General features: G+C 46.9%; 1 protein-coding gene across 1 annotated transcript in view; it reads right to left on the bottom strand.

Annotated features, from left to right (window-relative positions):
* Positions 1-4,499: 4,499 nt before the first annotated feature.
* ada2a (adenosine deaminase 2a) overlaps positions 4,500-23,036 on the bottom strand; it is a 74,359-nt gene continuing 55,822 nt past the window's right edge. Inside the window, exons 6-9 of the mRNA XM_072485359.1 lie at positions 13,775-13,883; positions 13,176-13,333; positions 11,569-11,771; positions 4,500-7,778 (exon numbers count right to left, since the gene is read on the bottom strand). Coding sequence (XP_072341460.1) covers positions 7,667-7,778; positions 11,569-11,771; positions 13,176-13,333; positions 13,775-13,883 — 582 coding nt within the window. The 3' untranslated portion in view covers positions 4,500-7,666. The remainder of the gene's footprint in view (positions 7,779-11,568; positions 11,772-13,175; positions 13,334-13,774; positions 13,884-23,036) is intronic.

Raw genomic sequence — 23,036 nt, 5'->3', positions numbered from 1 at the left:
CGTGTTCACCGCCGCTTAGGCCGTTCGGCCCGTCTTTCGGCCGTATTTTCCTTGCTCTGTTACTGTGTTTGCCAAGTTTGTTGTCGTTTCCCGTGCTCTCCTTCCGGCTATCATTCCCTTGCCTCACCCCCCCTCTCTGGTTCACCTCTATTGTTCCCTGTCTACTCCCTCTTTCCCTCCCTCCCCCCTTTCCCCCCCGCCTCTTCAGTTCGTCTTTCTTTTCTCTTAGGTTTAGCTGTTGGCACCCCCCCACACCGTTGGTCTATCCCTCCCTCTCACGCCTTTCTACTTTCCCCTGATTCTTGGCTACCTGGCTATTCTTCTGCTTGTTCGTTGGCCACATACAGGTCCCGGAACAATTGGGTGAATGGCTCCCACGTTCTGTGTGTTGCTCTTTTTAACCTTAGTTTATTTGCTCTGTTTAGGTCACCTTTGCTCATGAGTCGCCAGGTATCTTTATGATACCGCCACGTGGTTCAAGTTCAGGTTATGATTAATAACACAGCACACCACTTAGTAAGGATTAAAACAACGGTCATTTATTATATACAACAAGCAATATTAATACCCTAATACTACTTTCTATATAATAAACCTATCACTACTGGCCAATACTTAACTTAGGAAGAGCCCACCAGGTCAGGGAAACGAATGGCTTGTCCAATCAGACCTGGCCCACGGTATTCAAAAGGCTGCTACAGGTCAGTGGCTAGGTGTCTCTACCGGGTAGCGATCGTTGGATTCAAACTTACGGTACCGGTGGCTGGTCTTGCGAAGGTCTCGAGCAGGCAAAGATGAGAGAGAGAGAGAGATCTGAACTTGGACCTTTACTTTTATAGGGCCCAGGGGCTTCCCGCCTCCCGGGGCGGCCCTTGACCCTGAGTCCCAAGTGATTGGATTCTGTCCCCAGTCTCTGGGGTCGATGTGTCCAATGGTGAGGCGATTCCTCGATCGGGGGGTGGCCGCTCACCTGTCTTTGTTTCGGCCACTGCAGGCGCCGACAGGTCTGGCCCGGTATTCAATTGCTAATATGTTGCAATTGTTCCCGGGAATAGCCGATTTAACTGTTGATGTCTGAATAGATTTGGTGTAAACAGTCCTGAATGCAACTGCGGATACCTGGGTTGATGGGCTGGTGATAGCCCTGAGTATCGATCTGGGCTACCTTCCCCGAGCTGAAGCTGCAAACCTGTCTGCAGCTGCCTGCTTGTGTCTTCTTGGCTGCTTTTCCCAGCAGTCTTTCGGGTTAGCCATTTTAAACTGGGTTTTGGCCAGATTAATCGGAACGCAGCCATTTTACATGGCTACATGTGGAAGCCGTTGTCTGATCCTCGGATGGCGAATTTGATTTTCTCCATTTGGAGAGATTCTGAGAGGTCGGACAGCCAGTCTGCAGCTTTGGGTGGTGCTGCTGACCGCCAGCCAAACAGGACTCTACAGTGGGCGATCAGGGAGGCAAAGGCAAGGGCGTCCGCCCTCCTCCCCAGGAATAGATCTGGCTGGTCTGAAACCCCGAAGACCGCCACGTTCGGGCAAGGCTCCACCCTCATCCCCACCACTTTGGACATTGCCTCAAAGAAAGTTGTCCAGTACCCTGCAAGTCTGGGGCAAGACCAAAACATCTGGGCCTGGTTAACCTCCAATTTGCAGACAAGAGAGGCAATCAGACTCTATACTGGGCTAATAGCTAGTCAGATCAGAGTGTCCCTGAGGACAATAGATCTTCAGTGAATCACCCTGGCTGAACAGGGGTGTCATGTTTATTCCCATTAACGGGTTTAAGTCTGAATGCAACAATGTAACTCAGGTCATGTGTGGGCATACCCCTGACTGGTAGCAGTTTTACCCTCATTCTGTTAACCCTATATTATCCATTACATCTTCGATCCAATTTCCTAACATATCCCTATTGTAACACACCGCAATCTCAAATTTAAATCTGGACTCTTGATTTTCTGGCCAACAGACCACAATCAGTAAGAATGAACAACAGCACCTCCTCCACAATAGTCCTCAAGACTGGGGCCCCGCAAGGCTGCGTACTTAACCCCCTACTCTACTCCCTGTACACACACGTCTGCGTGGCAAAATTTGGTTCCAACTCCATCTACAAGTTTGCTGACGATACGACCATAGTGGGCCGGATCTCGAATAGCGATGAGTCCGAATACAGGAGGGAAATAGAGAACCTAGTGGAGTGGTGTAGCGACAACAATCTCTCCCTCAATGCCAGCAAAACTAAAGAGCTGGTCATTGACCTCAGGAAGCAAAGTACTGTACACACCCCTGTCAGCATCAACGGGGCCGAGGTGGAGATGGTTAGCAGTTTTAAATTCATAGAGGTGCACATCTCCAAAAATCTGTCCTGGTCCACCCACGTCGACGCTACCACCAAGAAAGCACAACAGCGCCTATACTTCCTCAGGAAACTAAGGAAATTCAGCATGTCCACAGTAACCCTTACCAACTTTTACAGATGCACCATAGAAAGCATCCTATCGGGCTGCATCACAGCCTGGTATGGCAACTGCTCGGCCCAGGACCGCAAGAAACTTCAGAGAGTCGTGAACACCACCCAGTCCATCACACAAACCTGCCTCCCATCCATTGACTCCATCTACACCTCCCGCTGCCTGGGGCAAGCGGGCAGCATAATCAAAGATCCCTCCCACCTGGCTTACTCACTCTTCCAACTTCTTCCATCGGGCAGGAGATACTGAAGTCTGAGAACACGCACGAACAGACTCAAAAACAGCTTCTTCCCCACTGTCACCAGACTCCTAAATGACCCTCTTATGGATTGATTTCATTAACACTACACCCTGTATGCTTCATCCGATGCCAGTGCTTATGTAGTTACATTGTATATGTTGTGTTGCCCTATTATGTATTTTCTTTTATTCCCTTTTCTTCTCATGTACTTAATGATCTGTTGAGCTGCTCGCAGAAAAATACTTTTCACTGTACCTCGGTACACGTGACAATAAACAAATCCAAATTTAAGGACCCCCCAATGGAGATTGGGACCCTCACCCCAACAAACCTTGGAACAGCCCCCCGCCCCCCCACTCACAGGCATTGGGGCTCTCCCCCCACCACACATTAGAGTGAATACCAGTCCCAAATGGAGGACAGTAACCCTCCCCTGCCTGAGCCCCCTTAGCACTACTCCCAGTCAGCTCCGATGAAATGCCCAGCCTTGTCCCTCACCTCCAAGGTCTATAGGCATCTCTATGCCCCCCGGCGTTGTCATCATGACTGGTTTTTGCTTTTGAAATGCAGTAGTGATTCGCGATGGTATGATGCCATGCTTCTGGGTTGGGGGCAGGGAGCTGGAGGATCCATCACGAGTACATGCTAGGGCCTCAAGCCCAGCAACTATATTTAAATTTATTAAAATATCTGGAAATTGGGGCAGCAAGGTTGCGCAGTAGTTAGCATTGCGGGCTCACGGCACTGAGGTCCCAGGTTGGATCCCAGCTCTGGGTCACTGTCCCTGTGGACTTTGCACATTTTCCCCGTGGTTGCGTGGGTTTCGCCCCCACAACCCAACGATGTGGATTGGCCACGCTAAATTGCCCCTTAATTGGAAAAAAATAAAAGGGTGCACTAACTTTTTTAAAAAAGACCATGTAAGCCTATTTCTCTAAGTTGGCATTGCCTGCCTCAGGGAAATCTAATCTTACAGCAGGGCCTTCAAATGCACATTAAGCCCCTTTTCTGTATGTGCAACGGCATAGCCACTTTTTGGCTTTTAACACCATGGCGGGCGGTGCATTTTCAGCTCATAATGAGTGTAGACTTCCTGTCGGCCACAGAGGGTTAGGGATAGCTGCTTAGTACCCAAAAAGCACAGCCCAATTTCTCAGCCATTGTATTCTGGCTTTCAAAACAGCAAAGCAAAACCTCACAATTTAGGATCGAAACAACATTGCATCAGTCAAGTCAAAATGGAGAGTTACTCGGGGCCAGCTCTACACAGCTCAATCAAAGGTTTTATTTTTGTAAAAGGTAAGCTAAGGAGAAAGGGTGGGGGTGACAGTGCTATCCTATGCAAGTGCTGCAAGGCACGCCCGCACCATCGACACAAATCAGTTCATCAAAGCGCAATTAAACTTTTTTGTTTTTAAACTAACGTGCCATATGTGCTGCAGTTGGAGTGCTCATGTGCCAGGTGCATAATCATTTCACCACGTGCTCATGTTAATTAGCAAGCAATAACATTTCACCTTGTCTACAGTCTTATTACCATCTCGATGAATACACACAAAAAAATCTGTCCATTTGAGCAATGTTTCATTTCTTATATTACAGAGTTCCTTTTTCAGTGGTCATTTAATCAGGTTCCTCACATTCAGCTGAAAGAATAACTCCTTCTCCTGCTGTGGTGAATAGATACCCATGCAGACGGCAGGGATTCTGCTGGAATACAAATGACGAGGAACCTGAGCCTGTGCTCTGTCACGTTCATGCCCTTCTCCAAATATTTATGTCGTAAATGAAAGGTTATAGGTAACTTTTATTTGACAACTATTTTACATTTAACATGTCATACAGTTAGGATTTGACCTATATTTGAAATCAATTGCATTTACAAAGTCTAGTAAAGGCTGTTAAAATTAATGATCAACTTACATATAATTAATTGTTCAGCATTATAATATTGCTATCAGAAAGCACGAGTATGTATTCAATCTACAAAGGCTTTTCATTAACATGAGGTGATGGTGTATGTTTGTGCGTAAATATATATGCGCCATGTCACATTGCACTAGAATCATTCTTAGTTACATTCCTTTCAATAATGTTGCAGACACAAAAATAAATGAAATCCAAACAATGATTCCCTTTCCACAAGCCATACATAAAAAATGAAGCAAACATTATTTCATCTGATTAATTGTGATTCAAGGCACAGCATCAGCACGGATTCCAAACTGGTTTCCATTTTCCTTTATAAACATGACAAACTCTCTGCATCTGCAATGGCTGCACCTCAACAAAACCCATCTCAGGTTCAATGGTGTTTCATATTGGCACTGCCATTGTTAACAGATAGCTAGAACCTTTGCCCTCCACCTCATGTCTTCTCCCTCCCCTGTTACAACTACCCATCTCTGACACAACCCAATACCATTATTTGATGCCAAAAGTGAAAGGGGTTGTTTGCTTCATATTTTCATCCATAATATTTATGGTCAAAAATTGTTATTTTATTGTTGATGATGTGGAGATGCCAATGTTGGACTGGGGCGAGCACAGTAAAAAGTCTTTCAACACCAGGTTAAAGACCAACAGGTTGGTTTAGAATCACTAGCTTTCGGATCACAGCTCCTTCCTCAGGTGAATAAAGAGGTAGATTCCAGAAACGTTTATATAGGGGCTGCACGGTGGCGCAGTGGGTTATCCCTGTTGCCTCACGGCACCGAAGTCCCAGGTTCGATTCTGGGTCACTGTCCGTGTGGAGTTTGCCCATTCTCCCTGGGTTTCGCCCCCACAACCCAAAGATGTGCAGGGTAGGTGGATTGGCCATGCTAAATTGCCCCTTCATGGGAATAAAATGAATTGGGTACTCTAAATTTATTTTTAAAAACATTTATATAGACAAATTCATAGGGCAGCACGGTGGCGCAGTGGTTAGCATTGCTGCCTCACGGCACCGAGGTCCCAGGTTCGATCCCTGCTCCGGGTCACTGTCTGTGTGGTGTTTGCACATTCTCCCCACGTTTGCGTGGGTTTTGCCCCCACAACCCAAAGATGTGCAGGGTTGGTGGATTGGCCACACTAAATTGCCCCTTAATTTGAAAAAATGAATTGGATATTCTAAATTTTTAAAAATATATATACACAAAGCCAATACCTTGGATTCATGTCACATTACATTCACCTCCCACCATCTGGCCTGGGCTTGTGAAATCCTACCAACTGTCCTGGCTTGAGACAATTCACACCTCTTTAACCTGGGGTTACCCCTTTCTCTGGCTCTGTAAGGACTTAATTACCTGCAAATGCTCGCATTCAAAGTAGCGTCTTGCATCTTTGACTTTGGCTATATAAATGTTTCTGGAACATACCTCTTCATTTACCTGAGGAAGGAGCAGTGCTCCCAAAGCTAGTGATTTGAAACAAACCTGTTGGACTTTAACCTGGTGCTGTAAGAGTTCTTATTATTTTATTGTTGGGAGTGGGAGCTGCCAACGGTTTCAGCTCCAGTTTACAATTATAAAATTGAACAACTAGCATTTCTATGCTGCTTTTGGCGTGTAGAAAAACGCTTTGTGGAGTGGAAGAATAAACTGGATACGGAGCAACAGAGGATAAAAGGAAATAATAGAAAGGTATTGGGGGTGTAACTAAAAGAACAGTTGACAAATTGGCTTTTTAAGAATGTCTTCAAAACCAGGGAAGCTGACACCATAGTGCAGGAATTTAGAAAGTGCCTCAGAGAATGGTTGCTAATAATGAATGAGGCAGCGGGTGAGAAGCAGGCTGGTGGAAGAGGTTGTGTTGGAGGCCCAAAGACTCCAAGGCTAGAAAGACATGGAAGTGTGTGTTTCGCCATGTGGGCTACAAAATTCTAAACAAAGATCTTAAAACAAACTTGCAATCGCCTGAGAAGCAGTGGAAATTGCCAAGGAGAGCAGTGATGGAAGCGCATGAACATGGCATGTTGTTTTAATTGGGAAGCGAGGAGGCCAGTTAGGCGAGTATATAAGGAATTAAGTCTCAAGTCTTCAGAAACAGTGGGGAAGTAGTAAGTGATTAGAATTTTTTAGAATTTTAGAATTTACAGTGCAGAAGGAGGCCATTTGACCCATCGAGTCTGCACCGGCTCTTGGAAAGAGCACCCTACCCAAGGTCAACACCCCCACCCTATCCCCACAACCCAGCAACCCCACCCAACACTAAGGCCAATTTTGGACACTAAGGGCAATTTATCATGGCCAATACACCTAAGCTGCACATCTTTGGACTGTGGGAGGAAACCGGAGCACCCAGAGGAAACCCACCCACGCACACACGGGGAGGCTATGCAGACTCCACACAGACAAGTGACCCAAGCCGGAATCGAACCTGGGACCCTGGAGCTGTGAAGCAGTTAGTGATATTATTGAGGGACAACGCAATCTTTGACCTTCAAGGGATATGGGGGGTAGGCGGGAAAGTGGATTTAAGTCCACAATCGGACCAGTCATGATCTTATTGAATGACATTGCTAGGTTCAATGGCCTAGTGTGGTCCCATCTCTTATGACTGCAGCCAGGAAGGTTGATGGTATCAAGGTCAAAGATGTAGGGCAGGGAGGGAACCAAAGAAGATGGCTTTGATTTTCAGCGCAATAAAGTGGAGACAATTTACATTTGTAAATGGGATATAGATCATTCAAAATAAATGTATTCTGAAGGTTGATAGAGGATGGCCCAAATACAGGTTTTACAACATGTGTATAATTCAAGATCGAACATTACAATGAGTGGTGAAAGAACTCCATTGGTCACAAAGCACATTTGGAAGTCCCAACGTCATGAAGGGCGCTGTAGAAATGAAAGATTTTTTTCTTTCTTTTGTAGCCAAATCACGATTGCTGGAGTAACATACTGTTCAAGTGCCTGACGGTGTAGAATGAGTAAAAACCATCAAAATCGCCCGAGTAGAAAACTGCTCGTTACAGCTCATCATTCTTGAACATGTTGAGAACAACATCCAAAAATTGATCCCACTTTTTTAGCCAGAGTTTAATGGCTTCAGCTTGCATTTGGGCAGACATAGCACTGTACCTAGGAAAACCAAAAGAAAATGGCAGTAATTATCCATTCACCTCATCAAAATAATTCCTAGAAGCACTCATTCAAATGTAAGAATGAGCAAGCTGTCTATTTGTTTTTGTATGGCTTATGTTACTTTCCCCATATAGACAACTTTTTAAAAAGATATTTGAATTTTCAGTGATCAATTAAAAGGAATTGCACAAGTTTTTAAGTCTTTTTTAAAAGAAATTTAAAGTGCCCAAATCTTCTTTTTCAAATCCACCGACCCTGCACATCTTTGGGTTGTGGGGGTGAAAGCCACGCAGACACGGGGAGAATGTGCAAACTCCACACGGACAGTAACCCGGGGCCGGGATCGAACCTGGGACCTCGGCGCCGTGAGGCTGCAGTGCTAACCACTGCACCATGCTGCTCATTTTTAAAATCTTTTACTGTAACAAATAAATGAAAAGCAACATTGACCAAACATTGCTTAGTAGGCAACTGGCATTCAAAATAACAGAAATGATAACCCTTATTGCTGTCTTAGGGCAGCACGGTGGCACAGTGGTTAGCATTGCTGCCTTATGGCGCCGTGGTCCCAGGTTCGATCCCAGCTCTGGGTCACTGTCCGTGTGGAGTTTGCACATTCTCTCCGTGTTTGCGTGGGTTTTGCCCCCACAACACAAAGATTTGCAGGGTAGGTGGAGTGGCTACGCTAAATTGCCCCTGAATTGGAAAAAATGAATTGGGTACTCTAAATTTATTTGAAAAAAAAAAATTGGTGTCTTAATGCGCCCAATAATCCAATGCTGCATACTTTCCAGCACATTCGCAATGTGATTACAATCTTTTTTTTTTAAATTTAGAGTACCCAATCATTTTTTCCAATTAAGGGGCAATTTAGCGTGGCCAATCCACCTAGCTTACACATTTTGGGTTGTGGGGACGAAACCCACGCTAACACGGGGAGAATATGCAAACTCCACACGGACAGTAACCCAGACCCGGGATCGAACCTGGGACCTCGGTGCTGTGAGGCCGCAGTGCTAACCACTGTGTCATCGGGCTGCTCCTGATTACAATCTTTGAAGGAAATAGTTGATGGTCATTTCCAGCTTCCAATTTATTCATGTTTCATCAAATTATTATTTTTTTAAAATTTAGAGTACCCAATTCATTTTTATTTTCAATTAAGGGGCAATTTAGCGTGGCCAATCCACCTACCCGGCACACCTTTGGATTGTGGGGGTGAAACCCACGCAAACACGGGGAGAATGTGCAAACTCCACACGGACAGTAATTTTCATCAAATCATAACGTTGAGTGACCATTGAAAGGCATTTCCCTCAGTTTTCGGGGACTTCCCAAACCAACCACCAGTCAGACCAACTCCAGCAAGTTCGCCTCCTGGCCTTGCCAGGGCAAATCTTCCAGAGTCTGCAGAGTGTCATGGGCTGATTCTCTTTGACCATCATCTCTCCTACATTCTGCCTGCTAGTTCACAGAAAGGCAGAACACTCCTCTCTGTTGACAACACTAGTTGCACTTTTGTCTTTTTGAGAACCTGTCTCTTTTACTGTCCCAAAAACCTATTTGGGTTGGATTCTACGTACCAATGCCAGCGTGTTTGAAGGGGGCACATAAAATGCAGCGCGTAACCTGCCCGCTCTCAACCTGTATTCCATTTTATGTGGAAGCAGTGGAGGCATCAGATGGCCTTCTCACCTTTGGGTCTATTGACGCCCTTAAGTGGCCAATTAATGGACACTTAAGTGCCTCATCCTACTCCCACCATCATTTTACCCATGGCAGGGGGAAACCCACGGCAGGTGGTAGCTTGGCAGCTTTCACTGGACAGCCTGGTGTCGGGAAAGTGGGGAGTGGGAGATCTTCTTCGGGGGTCCTCCATGCCCATTGGAGGCATCCCACCAGCTCACATCCTGCCTTTAACTCTTCCCCACCATGCCTCCCTTTTCCACCCCTCTCTCACCATCACATGGTCCATCTACCAACACTTCTCATCCGCCCCTTGACCTCTCTGTCACCATTTCAGCTGATAAGACTGACCACCAATATTCCTGAAAACAAAACAGCAACTCGCACAGCTACAACTCCTCACACCCTGCTTCCTGTTAGGAATCACTCCCATCCTCGAAGTTTCTCCACCTCCGTCCCATTTGTTCCGATGATGTCACCTTCAGAAACTATGTCTGCCTTTTTTCTCAACAGGGTTCTTCCACCATTCCCCCCTCCCCAATATGAGCTGTGTCTGACTCATTTTCCACCCCATGCTCTCACTCATTTATTTCCCTCCCAGAACCATGATAGGTCTCCCTTGTCCTCATTTTTCAATCAGCTTATGGATTCAAAGGGCTCCACCATTTCCACCAACTCCAGCCATGATGCCAGCTTGAAACACAGCTTCCCCTCAAACCTCTGTCAGCATTTCACAGGGACCACTCCCTCCGTGACACTCTGGTCCACTCCCAACTCTTCATCCCCTTCCCACAGCACTTTCCCTGGGCAATCGCAGAAGGTGCAACACCTGCCCTCCCTTACCTCTTCCCTCCTCACTGCCCCGAACACTCCTTTCAGGTGAAGCAGCATTTCACTTGCACATAGTTAAAGGGTCAATAACAAGGGGGGCATAATTTTAAAGTGAGGGGCAGGAGGTTTAGAGGGGATTTGAGGAAAAGTGCTTTCACCCAGGGGGTGGTGTGAGTCCGGAATTCACTGCCTGGGAGGGTCGTTGAGGCAGGAAAACCTGACAACCTTTAAAAAGTACCTGGACGGCGCCGAGGTCCCAGGTTCGATCCCGGCCCTGGGACACTGTCCGTGTGGAGTTTGCACATTCTCCCCGTGTTTGCGTGGGTTTCGCCCCCACAACCCAAAGATGTGCAGGGTAGGTGGATTGGCCACGCTAAATTTCCCCTTAAGTGGAATAAAATGAATTGGGTACTCTAAAAATAATGTACCTGGATGAGCACCTGAAATGTCACAACATTCAAGGCTATGGGCCAAGTGCTGGAAAGTGGGATGAGTGTAGATTTAGTGTTGTTTTGTCGGAACTGACTCGATCGGCTGAAGGGCTTCTTCTGTACACTATGACCCATGACCTCCTTCAATTTGGTTTACTGTATTTGTTGCTTCCCATGAGGTCACCTCTACATCGGGAAGACCAAATTCAGACTGGGTGGCCAGAACAACTTGCTCAGTCTGTAAGCATCACCCAACCTTTCCTGTCACTTGTCATTTCAATTCACCGCCGGCTCTCACACCCACCTGTCCGTCCTTGACCTGCTGCAATGTTCCAGTGAAGCTCAGCGCAAACTGGAGGAACAACACCTCCTCTTCCAGACTTAACATTGAGCTCAACAACTTTAGACTGTCAACTTTCCCGTCCATCTTGACCCTTTTTTTTGTTTGTTCCAAAACAAACGCCAACCCACCTTCCCCCACAGGGCCATCTGTCCCTTGATCTTAAGTTTTTCCTTCACTGAGCAATGACCTTCATTCTCCTTTGAATACATTTTGCTGTCTTACCTTTATGTCACTATCAGCACCTTCTTTAGTCTTTAACACTACCATTAACAGTCCCTTTGTCTTGTGTCCATGACATCTTTGTTAACCTCCCCTTAGCTCCGACCTATCGCTAACCGTCTATTCTGCTGCACCTTCACCCTCGAACTATATAATCCATCACATTGCTACCCCTCTTCAACTCTGAAGAGTCATACGGACTCAAAAAGTCATCTGTTTCTCTCTCCAGAAAAACCACCATCGGCAGTATTTTACTTTTATAAAAATGTACAATTACTTTATTGAGTTCAAAGCTAACTGCTTCAGTGTTGTCAGCTCAGCTTTTAAACCTCCTATTCCCATGAAGGCCTCGTAGAAGTCATACGATAAACCACGAGACCCAAAGGTCGCTGGATCATCAGCACTAATAACCATGGGATGGCCTTCAGCCATTAAGGCTGCAGCTGGGTGATTCTGTAGATTCCGCACCAGCATAAGCACCTACAATAAAGAAACGGCAAAACATTAGCATTCTCGTGAATGAAGTCCTGATTAAAGCCAATTAGAAGGTGATCTGTGTACTTTTGGATTGTCAACTGGAAGCACATTTTTGCAATGAGGAAGGAACATCAATCAGGTGCAGTAGATGGTGCTACATTCAGATTTACACACTGTACCCTCAGAAAAATATGGACAACAGGATTGAAGCAAAGTTCGCAGTTTGCTTGTCTAATGCAATGAAAAATTCAGATGTAACGTGGAACTTAATAAATGAGACTTTAAATTCAAACGCTGAATGACTCTATATTTTATTGCCAAAACAGCTTCACCTTCCTGCAGGCACGTTAAAAGCTAGTTACATATATACAATCAGCAAGCTTTCGAGTGTTCGAATATAAACATATTCTTTACATGTACCGGGGGCCGGTTTAGCCCAGTTGGCTGGATAGTGGTTCTGGATGCAGAGCGAGGCCAACAGTGTGGGTTCGATTCCCGTACCGGCTGAGGTTATTCATGAAGGCCTCACATTCTCAACTTTGCCCCTCGCCTGAGGTGCAGAAATCCTCGGGTTAAATCGCCACCAGTCAGCTCTCCCCGTCAAAGGGGAAAGCAGCCTATGCTCATTTGGGACTGTGGTGACTTAATATGTGCACTGATAATTTTACTATTGCAACAAACAGCAGAAATCGTCCTCTTATATTTCTTCACATGTCTTTGCTTTTCTGCTGGGCTGTTCTGTACCGAAACTGTCCTGAGCCAAGATCACCAAATTTAGAACTGACCTAGTAAATGAAACTGACACCTTTTTGATGTGCATGGCACAGTACCACAAGAAGCAGTACATTAACCCACAATGCCATAATGGGAGCTGCCCCTAATAACTAAGTTAATCTCGAGTTGGTTAAAATTGGCACAGTGATTAGCACTGCTGCCTCACAGCTCCTGGGACCTGGGTTCAAATACAGCCTTGGGTCACTGTCTGTGCGGAGTCTGCACGTTCTCCCCGTGTCTGCGTGGGTTTCCTCCGGGTGCTCCAGTTTCCTCCCACAGTCCAAAGATGTGCAGGTTAGGTGGATTGGCCATGCTAAGTTGCTCCTTCGTGTCCAAAAGATTAGGTGGGGTTACTGGGTTATGGGGAATAGGGTGGAAGCCTGGGCTTAATTAGGGTGCTCTTTCCAAGGGCCGGTACAGACTTGATGGGCCGAATGACCTCCTTCTGCACTGTAAATTCTATGATTTCAGGTCAACAGAAATTGTGGGACAGCATTTTTAGGGCCTTGTTGTTGCACTTCAAATGTTAATTGTGTAAGCAGAGGCTGGAGCTTTGCTTTTAGATAATCGGATACCAGAGACTTTCCCTCAAACCGAGTCTTTATTTACTCTGTGCGACTGTTCTACCAGCACCTGATTTGAGATTGGACACACTTCCAAAGGCACATCAAGCTTTTTGGATAACTGCTTTGCCGCGGGATGTTTGTTTATGCTGTAGCCATGGCCTATGCGACTTGTGTTCAGCAGTAGGGCATCCAGGATATTTTCATCCACACTCATACCTTCCCAGTCTGCAAGAGAAACCAAGAGAGTACAAATGAAAGATTTTGTACAAAAAAACACAAATTTGTTCATTCGAATGCAGAGCAGTCACTGGATGAAGCAAGTTGTATTTTATCCTTCTCGGAAAGGTAACAGGTTTGGGTGTCGAGGCCACTTGTCAGTCAAACCTGCCCATTTCTAGAGGGTGAACATTACTGGATGAAATGTCGCTCGGAAAAGAGGCATTCTTATTGCCCAGAGGCAGTGACTGACAACCCCCAGGCAGCGAGAAGCTCCCCGGTGGCTAGTAGGCTGTCAGTGAGCAAACAGAGTACAAACATTTTAAAAATGGCTAAAAAGTGATAAAAAAACATTAGCTTATTATTTCTGTATGACATCTATGCCATTGGGAGGCAATTCGCAATACGCATTTCTTTTTAAAAAATAAATGTCCTTCTTGTGCATCTTACCAGTCTCCCCTGCATGAAAGAAGTAAGGCAGTTTTATTCCCATTTCTGCTGGAATTAATAGTTCGTTCTTGAAGTACCACAGTGGTTTCCCAGCATCTTCCTGGCCAACCTGGAACGAGGTAAGGCAATTGTTTTCCACATTCGCTTTCAGACACAGCAAGGATACACACGTCCATTAATGTAACACAAGTGGCCAAAAAGTGACCAAAAAAATTACATTTTGGGAACGGTTGAGGACTCTGGGTCTGTACTCATAGAATTTCATAGAATTTACAGTGCAGAAGGAGGCCATTTGGCCTATCGAGTCTGCACTGGCTCTTGGAAAGAGCACCCTACCCAAGGTCAACACCTCTACCCGATTCCCATAAACCAGTAACCCTACCCAACACTAAGGGCAATTTTGGACACTAAGGGCAATTTATCATGGCCAATCCACCTAAGCTGCACATCTTTGGACTGTGGGAGGAAACTGGAGCATAGAACATAGAACATAGAACAATACAGCGCAGTACAGGCCCTTCGGCCCACGATGTTGCACCGAAACAAAAGCCATCTAACCTACACTATGCCATTATCATCCATATGTTTATCTAATAAACTTTTAAATGCCCTCAATGTTGGCGAGTTCACTACTGTAGCAGGTAGGGCATTCCACGGCCTCACTACTCTTTGTGTAAAGAACCTACCTCTGACCTCTGTCCTATATCTATTACCCCTCAGTTTAAAGTTATGTCCCCTCGTGCCAGCCATATCCATCCGCGGGAGAAGGCTCTCACTGTCCACCCTATCCAATCCCCTGATCATTTTGTATGCTAATAGCACCCGGAGGAAACCCACGAACACACGGGGAGAAGGTGCAAGCTCCACACAGACAGTCACCCAAGGCTGTATTTGAACCCGGGTCCCAGGAGCTGTGAGGCAGCAGTGCTAATCACTGTGCCAATTTTAACCAACTCAAGGTTAATTTAGTTATTAGGGGCAGCTCCGAACGGCGTTCCGAACTTCTGTAACTACTACTGGGCGGCTAATGTGGCCATGATTAGGAAATGGGTAATGGAGGAGGGGTCGGCGTGGGGGAGGCTAGAGGCGGCGTCATGCAAAGGCACCAGCCTAGGGGCACTGGTAACGGCACCGCTGCCATTCTCGCCGGCACGATACACCACAAGCCCGGTGGTGACGGCGGCACTGAGGGTCTGGGGTCAGTGGAGAAGGCACAGGAAGGAGGAGGGAGCCTCAGGTTGGACCCCGACACGGAACAACCATAGATTTGCTCCGGGCAAGCTAGATGGGGGGTTTCAAAGCTGGCACAGGGCAGGCATTAGAAGGATGGGGGACCTCTTTATAGATGGGACTTTCCCTAGCTTGAAAGCGCTGGAGGAGAAATTCAGCCTGCCCCCTGGAAACGCCTTCAGATACCTCCAAGTCCTTGACTTTCTCAAAAAACAGGTGGGGACATTTCCGTTGCTACCCCCTCGAAGGATACAGGACAGGGCGGTGTCTGGCATCTGGGTAGGAGAGGGGAAGGTGTTGGACATCTACCAAGAGCTGCAGGAGGCGGAGGAAGCCTCAGTGGAGGAACTGAAGGGCAAGTGGGAGGAGGAGCTGGGTGAGGAGCTGGATGAGGGCCTGTGGGCTGATGCCCTGGGCAGTGTAAATTCCTCCTCATCATGTGCCAGGCTCAGCTTAATTCAGTTTAAGGTGGTACATCGGGCACACATGACAATAAGTTCTTTGGGGTTGAGGACAGCTGTGCGAGATGTTCAGGGAGTCCAGCGAACCATGTCCATATGTTCTGGGCATGCCCGGCGCTTAAAGAATTCTGGCAGGGTTTTGCGAGGGCTATGTCCAGGATTTTGGACACGCGGGTGAAGCCGAGTCCAACAATAGCAATCTTTGGGGTGTCAGAGGATCCGGGAGTGCAGGAAGCGAAAGAGGCCGAGGTACTGGCCTTTGCCTCCCTGGTAGCCCGGAGACTGATCTTGTTAATGTGGAGGGACTTGAAACTCCCGAGTGTGGAGTGTGGGTTAGTGACATGGCTGGGTTCCTCAGCCTGGAGCGAAAAGGCAACCGTTCCTTGACTTTCTAGGAGAGCGTTAAAATGTCAGCAGCAGGAGTTTGGGGGCCCTGCACAAGCTTAATTTGACGCGGTTGGTGGAGCAGATGTAGGAGGATTTTAAAAGATGGGATATGCTGCCACTGTCACTGGCGGGTACAAAGAACAAAGAACAAAGAAATGTACAGCACAGGAACAGGCCCTTCGGCCCTCCAAGCCCGTGCCGACCATACTGCCCGACTAAACTACAATCTTCTACACTTCCTGGGTCCGTATCCTTCTATTCCCATCCTATTCATATATTTGTCAAGATGCCCCTTAAATGTCCCTATCGTCCCTGCCTCCACTACCTCCTCCGGTAGTGAGTTCCAGGCACCCACTACCCTCTGCGTAAAAAACTTGCCTCGTACATCTACTCTAAACTTTGCCCCTCTCACCTTAAACCTATGCCCCCTAGTAATTGACCCCTCTACCCTGGGGAAAAGCCTCTGACTATCCACTCTGTCTATGCCCCTCATAATTTTGTATACCTCTATCAGGTCGCCCCTCAACCTCCTTCGTTCCAGTGAGAACAAACCGAGTTTATTCAATCGCTCCTCATAGCTTATGCCCTCCATACCAGGCAACATTCTGGTAAATCTCTTCTGCACCCTCTCTAAAGCCTCCACATCCTTCTGGTAGTGTGGCGACCAGAATTGAACACTATACTCCAAGTGTGGCCTAACTAAGGTTCTATACAGCTGCAACATGACTTGCCAATTCTTATACTCAATGCCCCGGCCAATGAAGGCAAGCATGCCGTATGCCTTCTTGATCTGTGGACCTGTACTCCTAGATCTCTTTGACTTTCAATACTCTTGAGGGTTCTACCATTCACCGTATATTCCCTACCTGCATTAGCCCTTCCAAAATGCATTACCTCACATTTGTCCAGGTTAAACTCCATCTGCCATCTCTCCGCCCAAGTCTCCAGACAATCTAAATCCTGCTGTATCCTCAGACAGTCCTCATCGCTATCCGCAATTCCACCAACCTTTGTGTCGTCTGCAAACTTACTAATCAGACCAGTTACATTTTCCTCCAAATCATTTATATATACTACAAAGAGCAAAGGTCCCAGCACTGATCCCTGTGGAACACCACTGGTCACAGCCCTCCAATTAGAAAAGCATCCCTCCATTGCTACCCTCTGCCTTCTATGGCCTAGCCAGTTCTGTATCCACCTTGCCAGTTCACCCCTGATCCCGCGTGACTTCACCTTTTGTACTAGTCTACCATGAGGGACCTTGTCAAAGGCCTTACTGAAGTCCATATAGACAACATCTACTGCCCTACCTGCATCAATCATCTTAGTGACCTCCTCGAAAAACTCTATCAAGTTAGTGAGACACGACCTCCCCTTCACAAAACCGTGCTGCCTCTCACTAATACATCCATTTGCTTCCAAATGGGAGTAGATCCTGTCTCGAAGAATTCTCTCCAGTAATTTCCCTACCACTGAAGTAAGGCTCACCGGCCTGTAGTTCCCGGGATTATCCCTGCCACCCTTCTTAAACAGAGGAACAACATTGGCTATTCTCCAGTCCTCCGGGACATCCCCTGAAGACAGCGAGGATCCAAAGATTTCTGTCAAGGCCTCAGCAATTTCCTCTCCAGCCTCCTTCAGTATTCTGGGGTAGATCCCATCCGGCCCTGGGGACTTATCTACCTTAATATTTTTTAAGACACCCAACACCTCGTCTTTTTGGATCACAATGTGACCCAGGCTATCTACACCCCCTTCTCCAGACTCAACATCTACCAATTCCTTCTCTTTGGTGAATACTGATGCAAAGTATTCATTTAGTACCTCGCCCATTTCCTCTGGCTCCACACATAGATTCCCTTGCCTATCCTTCAGTGGGCCAACCCTTTCCCTGGCTACCCTCTTGCTTTTTATGTAAGTGTAAAAAGCCTTGGGATTTTCCTTAACCCTATTTGCCAATGACTTTTCATGACCCCTTCTAGCTCTCCTGACTCCTTGCTTAAGTTCCTTCCTACTTTCCTTATATGCCACACAGGCTTCGTCTGTTCCCAGCCTTTTAGCCCTGACAAATGCCTCCTTTTTCTTTTTGACGAGGCCTACAATATCATTCGTCATCCAAGGTTCCCGAAAATTGCCGTATTTATCTTTCTTCCTCACAGGAACATGCCTGTCCTGTATTCCTTTCAACTGACACTTGAAAGCCTCCCACATGTCAGATGTTGATTTGCCCTCAAACATCCGCCCCCAATCTATGTTCTTCAGGTCCCGCCTAATTAGGGTGCAGTCGGTAAAAATGACGGTCCTTCCGAGGTTTCTCTTTGTGTTCCAGTGCCTTCCCATTTTGATCCCCAAGGCCTTTTTCAAACGGGTAAGCAGGAGCATCATGGGATTCGTGTGGGCGAATAAGACCCCGAGGGTGAAGAGGGTGTTTCTGGAGCGTAGCAGGGATAAGGGGGGCTGGCGCTGCCGAATCTGTGTGGCTATTAATGGGCAGCCAATGTGGCGATGATCCGTAAGTGGGTAATGGAGGGAGAGGGGGTGGCGTGGAAGAGGTTAGAGATGGCGTTCTGTGTGGGCATGAGCCTGAGGGCACTGGTGATGGCACCGCTGCCGCTCTCGCCGACAAGGTCCACCACGAGTCCGGTGGTGGCGGCGAAGCTGAAGAGCTGGGGGCAGTGGAGGCGACACAGGGGAGAGGTGGGGGCCTCGGTTTGGTCCCCGATTCGGGAGAACCATCGGTTCGTCCTGGGAAGGATTGATGGGGGGTTTCGGAGCTGGCATCGGGCAGGGATTAGAAGAATGGGGGATCTGTTCATCGATGGGACGTTTGCGAGCCTAGGGGCGTTGGAGGAGAAGTTTGGGCTACCCCCGGGAAACGCTTTTAGGTATATGCAAGTGTGGGCGTTGTGAGGCGGCAGGTGAGGGAATTCCCGCTGCTTCTGGAAATGAAAATGAAATGAAAATCGCTTATTGTCACAAGTAGGCTTCAAATGGAGTTACTGTGAAAAGCCCCTAGTCGCCACATTCCGGCGCCTGTTCGGGGAGGCTGGCACGGGAATTGAACCGTGCTGCTGGCCTGCTTGGTCTGCTTTAAAAGCCAGCGATTTAGCCCAGTGTGCTAAACCAGCCCCTGGATGGCACATGGGATTCAGGACAGGGTGATTTCGGGTGCATGGGTTGGAGAAAGCAAGGTTTCGGCGATTTATCAGGAGCTGCAGGAAGAGGAGGAGGCCTCGGTGGAGGAGTTAAAAGGCAAGTGGGGGAGGAGGTCAGCAGCAGCAGCAGCCCTGGAGCGGGTGGGGGGGGGGGGGGGGGGTGGGGGGGGGGAGATGGGGCAGGAGGGGTTTCTCTTGGGGTGGTGTTTGGGTTAAGGTGGATTTTTTTTTCCTATTTGTGCTTTTTACTGTTATATGGGGGGTTACTGTATATGGGGGAAATCCAATGTATAATTTCTACTTGTTGTGTTCTTGTTGCTTTCTTTTTGTTGGGGGTGGGGGTTTTGTTGAAAATTTGTTGAAAAACTTGAATAAATATATTTTAAAAAAACAATGTCAGCAGCAGCAATCCGGGGCGGGGGCTGCTTAGGTGGGGAACTGTTCATTTAATGTACATCTTCTGTTTGTAGGATGATAACAGCCACCTACTTTTGTTAAATATTTTTCTGTTACTGGTTATGTAAAAATTCTGTTTGAAAAAAGCTTTAATAAAAACAAATTTTTTAATAAAGCTATTTTATTTAACACTGACCATTTCAAATTCTGCTAACAAGGACCACAATTTGAGGACTAAAATCTTTGTGATGGGGTGGGGGAGGATGAAGCTTCAGTGGTGGCGTGTGAATCAGATTAGCACCAACAGCACTCTTCGATACCCTTTCCAACCCAGGTAATCTGAGGCTCTGTCTCCTCAGACCCGTAGTACAAATCGTAAGAAGTGTTTTTGAGGCAGTTTGTACTGGAAACAGATTAAAATCTTTTGTATCCATGCGGACAAGGTGGCCCAGTGGTTAGCACTGCTGCCTCACAGGGCCAGGTCCCGGGTTCAATTCCGGCCTCGGGTGACTGGATGGAGTCTGCATGTTCTCCCCGTATCTGCGTGGGTTTCCTCCGGGTGCTCCGGTTTCCTCCCACAGTCCAAAGACGTGCAGATTAGGTGGATTGTCCGTGTTAAATTGCCCCTTAGTGTCCAAAAGGTTAGATGGGGTTACGCGGATAGGATGGGGGAGTGGGCCTGGGTAGCGTTCCTTTTTGGAGGGTGGGTGCAGACTCGATGGGCTGAATGGCCTCTTTCTGCACTTAGGGATTCTATGACAAAGAAATAATGTAATCTTGTAGTGCTGTGCTTTTTATAAATTTAGAATACCCAATCATTTTTTTCAATTAAGGGGCAATTTAACATGGCCAATCCATCTTTGGGTTGTGGGGGTGGAACCCACGCAGACACGGGGAGAATGTGTAAACTCCACATGGACAGTGACCCAGAGTCGGGATGGAACCCGGGACCTCGGCGCCGTGAGGCAGCAGTGCTAACCACTGCACCACCGTGCTGCCTCTCTTGTAGTGCTGTTATTGACAGCCCCATCATTGCTGACAGCACTCAAATGTTGCCTTCCATTAAAGAGGTGATTTCTTTCAGTTATGCTGGAGGCAGCAGGACGTTCACAGCAAAGGTCCAAGAGGCAGAGACAGCAGAGACTTGAGCTGGGAATCACAGCCCAATGCAGTCATGAAGGAGTGCTGACTTTCAGATCAGAGCTGAACCGGTTTGCTCTCTCGGGTGGAGTGGAAGATCTTTGGTACTATTTTGAAGATGAGCAGGTGGGTTCTCCCTGGTGTCCAAACTGTTAGTTCTCCTTCATTCACATTGCTAAAAACAGATTAGCTGGTCATTATCTTATTGTTTATGGGTTATTCCTGCACCAAATTGGCTGCTACATTTCTCCACATTACAAAAAATGACTACAGTTCAAAAATATTTAATTTGCTGTGAAGCCGTTTTGGATGTCACTCTGACAGGCAGTATCGAAATTTAATTTGGAGGCTTTTTTCCCTGATTGTTAGACTGCATGCATTCCCCGACTTACTGGGGAAACAATATCACAGAACTGTTACGGAGCAGAAGGAAGCCATTCAGCCCATCGTGTCTGCATCTGTTCCCCAAATGGCCATGACTTGGTGTCATTCCTTTTTCCTGGGCCATTGCACATTGATTACAATCTTCTAAATCCCTCGAGTGCCTCGATTGAACCTGCCTCCAACCACACTTCCAGGCCGGGCATTCCAGACTCCAGCCACTCGCTGTGTGAAAAAGCTTTTTCTCACACCGCATTTGCATCTTTTGCAAATCACTTTAAATCTGTGCCCCTCCCGTTCTCGATCCTTTTACGAGCAGGAAAGGTTTCTCCCTGTCTACTCTGTCCAACCCCTTCATGATTTTGAACATCTTTGTCAGATCTCCTCTTCGCCGCCTTCTCTCCCAAGAGAACAATCCCAACCTCGCCAATCTGTCGTAGCTGAGGTTTCTCATCCCTGGAACATTCCTGCTATAGTTTATCAGTCAGTCATCCATCAGGGCAGCCAAATTACAACCTCCAAACACAGGCAAAATGTCCCACCTGTTGCTCAAGTGCTACGGAATTCAAACAAAGTGTAAAAAGGAAGGAGTGGACTGCATCAGTAGCCTCCAGATATTCTACACAGCGCTGGAACATAATGTGAGCATGAAATGGCCCAATGTCATGATGCTGCTCTACCAACCCCAAAAAGGGCATGAAAGCTGTAAATCCTGATGTAGAGAGACTTGGGTGTACTCATGCAAGGAACACAGGACGTTTGCATGAAGGTACAGCAAGCAATTAGGAAGGGAAATGCGTTTTGCCCTTTATTGCAAGGGCACTGGCGTACAAAAAGAAGGAAATCTTGTTACAGTTGTTCAAGGCTTTGGTAAGACCACACCTTGAATACTGTGTGCAGTTTTGCTCTCCATATTAAAGGGACGTTATACCAGAATTGAAGACAGTACAGCAAAGGTTCACCAGATTGATCCCTGGGATGAGGAATGTGTAATACGATGAAAGGCTGAGTAATAAGGTCTATACTATCTGGAGTTTAGAAAAATGAGGGACAATCTCATTGATACATTCTAAATTGTTACAAACCCAGACCAGACTCACAGATTTTGTAAGATCTTAGTTGAGACCTCCAAACTTTGTAACGATCCGGTTAGGGACCAGTAATGTTTATTGTTTAAAATAGATAAAATTTGAAATCTGAGTAACTCACTAAGAGAATAAAGCCACAAGATTCCATGATTTTAAACAAACAGAAGATATTTTACTGTACGAGTTAACAAAGCAGTCAATACAGTCTATTTTAGACACTTAACATCCAAACTCAACTGGAGGTAAACACGAATTAACATGCAAACTGTGGTTAAGTGCACCACAAACAGCAGGCACACCCAAGAAAGGATCCTGGAATTTTCTCAGCAAGCTACCCAGATGTCAGCAAACACCATGAGTCACAAAAAAATCATTAAAGCTTAATTTTCTTCACGAGGAATTTTAGCTCCACTCCTTCAAAGAACTAATCTGATCCCCCAGCCGACAGCAGCTCAATTCTACCCAAGCTCAAGAGCTACAATCTTAACCCAAACAGCATACCATAAGACCATAAGACGTAGGAGCAGAATTAGGCCACTCGGCCCATTGAGTCTGCTCCGCCATTCAATCATGGCTGATATTTTCTCATCCCCATTCTCCTGCCATCTCCCCTATTATTCCAGATTTCTCTCAACTTTGCTCCCTTGCCGGGCAGCATGGTGGCGCAGTGGTTTAGCACTGATGTCTCACGTCGCCGAGGACTCCAGTTCGATCCCAGCCCTGGGTCACTGTCTGTGTGGCATTCCCCCCATGGGTTTTGCCCCCACAATCCAAAGATGCGCAGGGTAGGTGGCGTGGTCATTCTAAATTGCCCTTTAATTGGAAAAAAAGATTTGAGTGCTCTAAATTTATTTTAACAAAAGTGTGCTCCCTTGCGCAGCTGAGCTGACCTCCCACTGAGACTGTGCGTCCCCAAACCCCCAACAGCTGCTTCCGGGCCTCCCCGAGAACCAACTCTTAGTAGCATAGAACTACCAAAGGCCCCGGGGCTTCTCTCAGCCCCATCCCTCTCAACACAATGGGA

Source organism: Scyliorhinus torazame, chromosome 19 (assembly GCF_047496885.1).
Source record: "Scyliorhinus torazame isolate Kashiwa2021f chromosome 19, sScyTor2.1, whole genome shotgun sequence".
NCBI classification, from domain to species: Eukaryota; Metazoa; Chordata; class Chondrichthyes; order Carcharhiniformes; family Scyliorhinidae; genus Scyliorhinus; species Scyliorhinus torazame.
The sequence above is the reverse complement of the archived record's forward strand: the minus strand, read 5'-3'. Positions and strand labels throughout refer to the sequence as shown.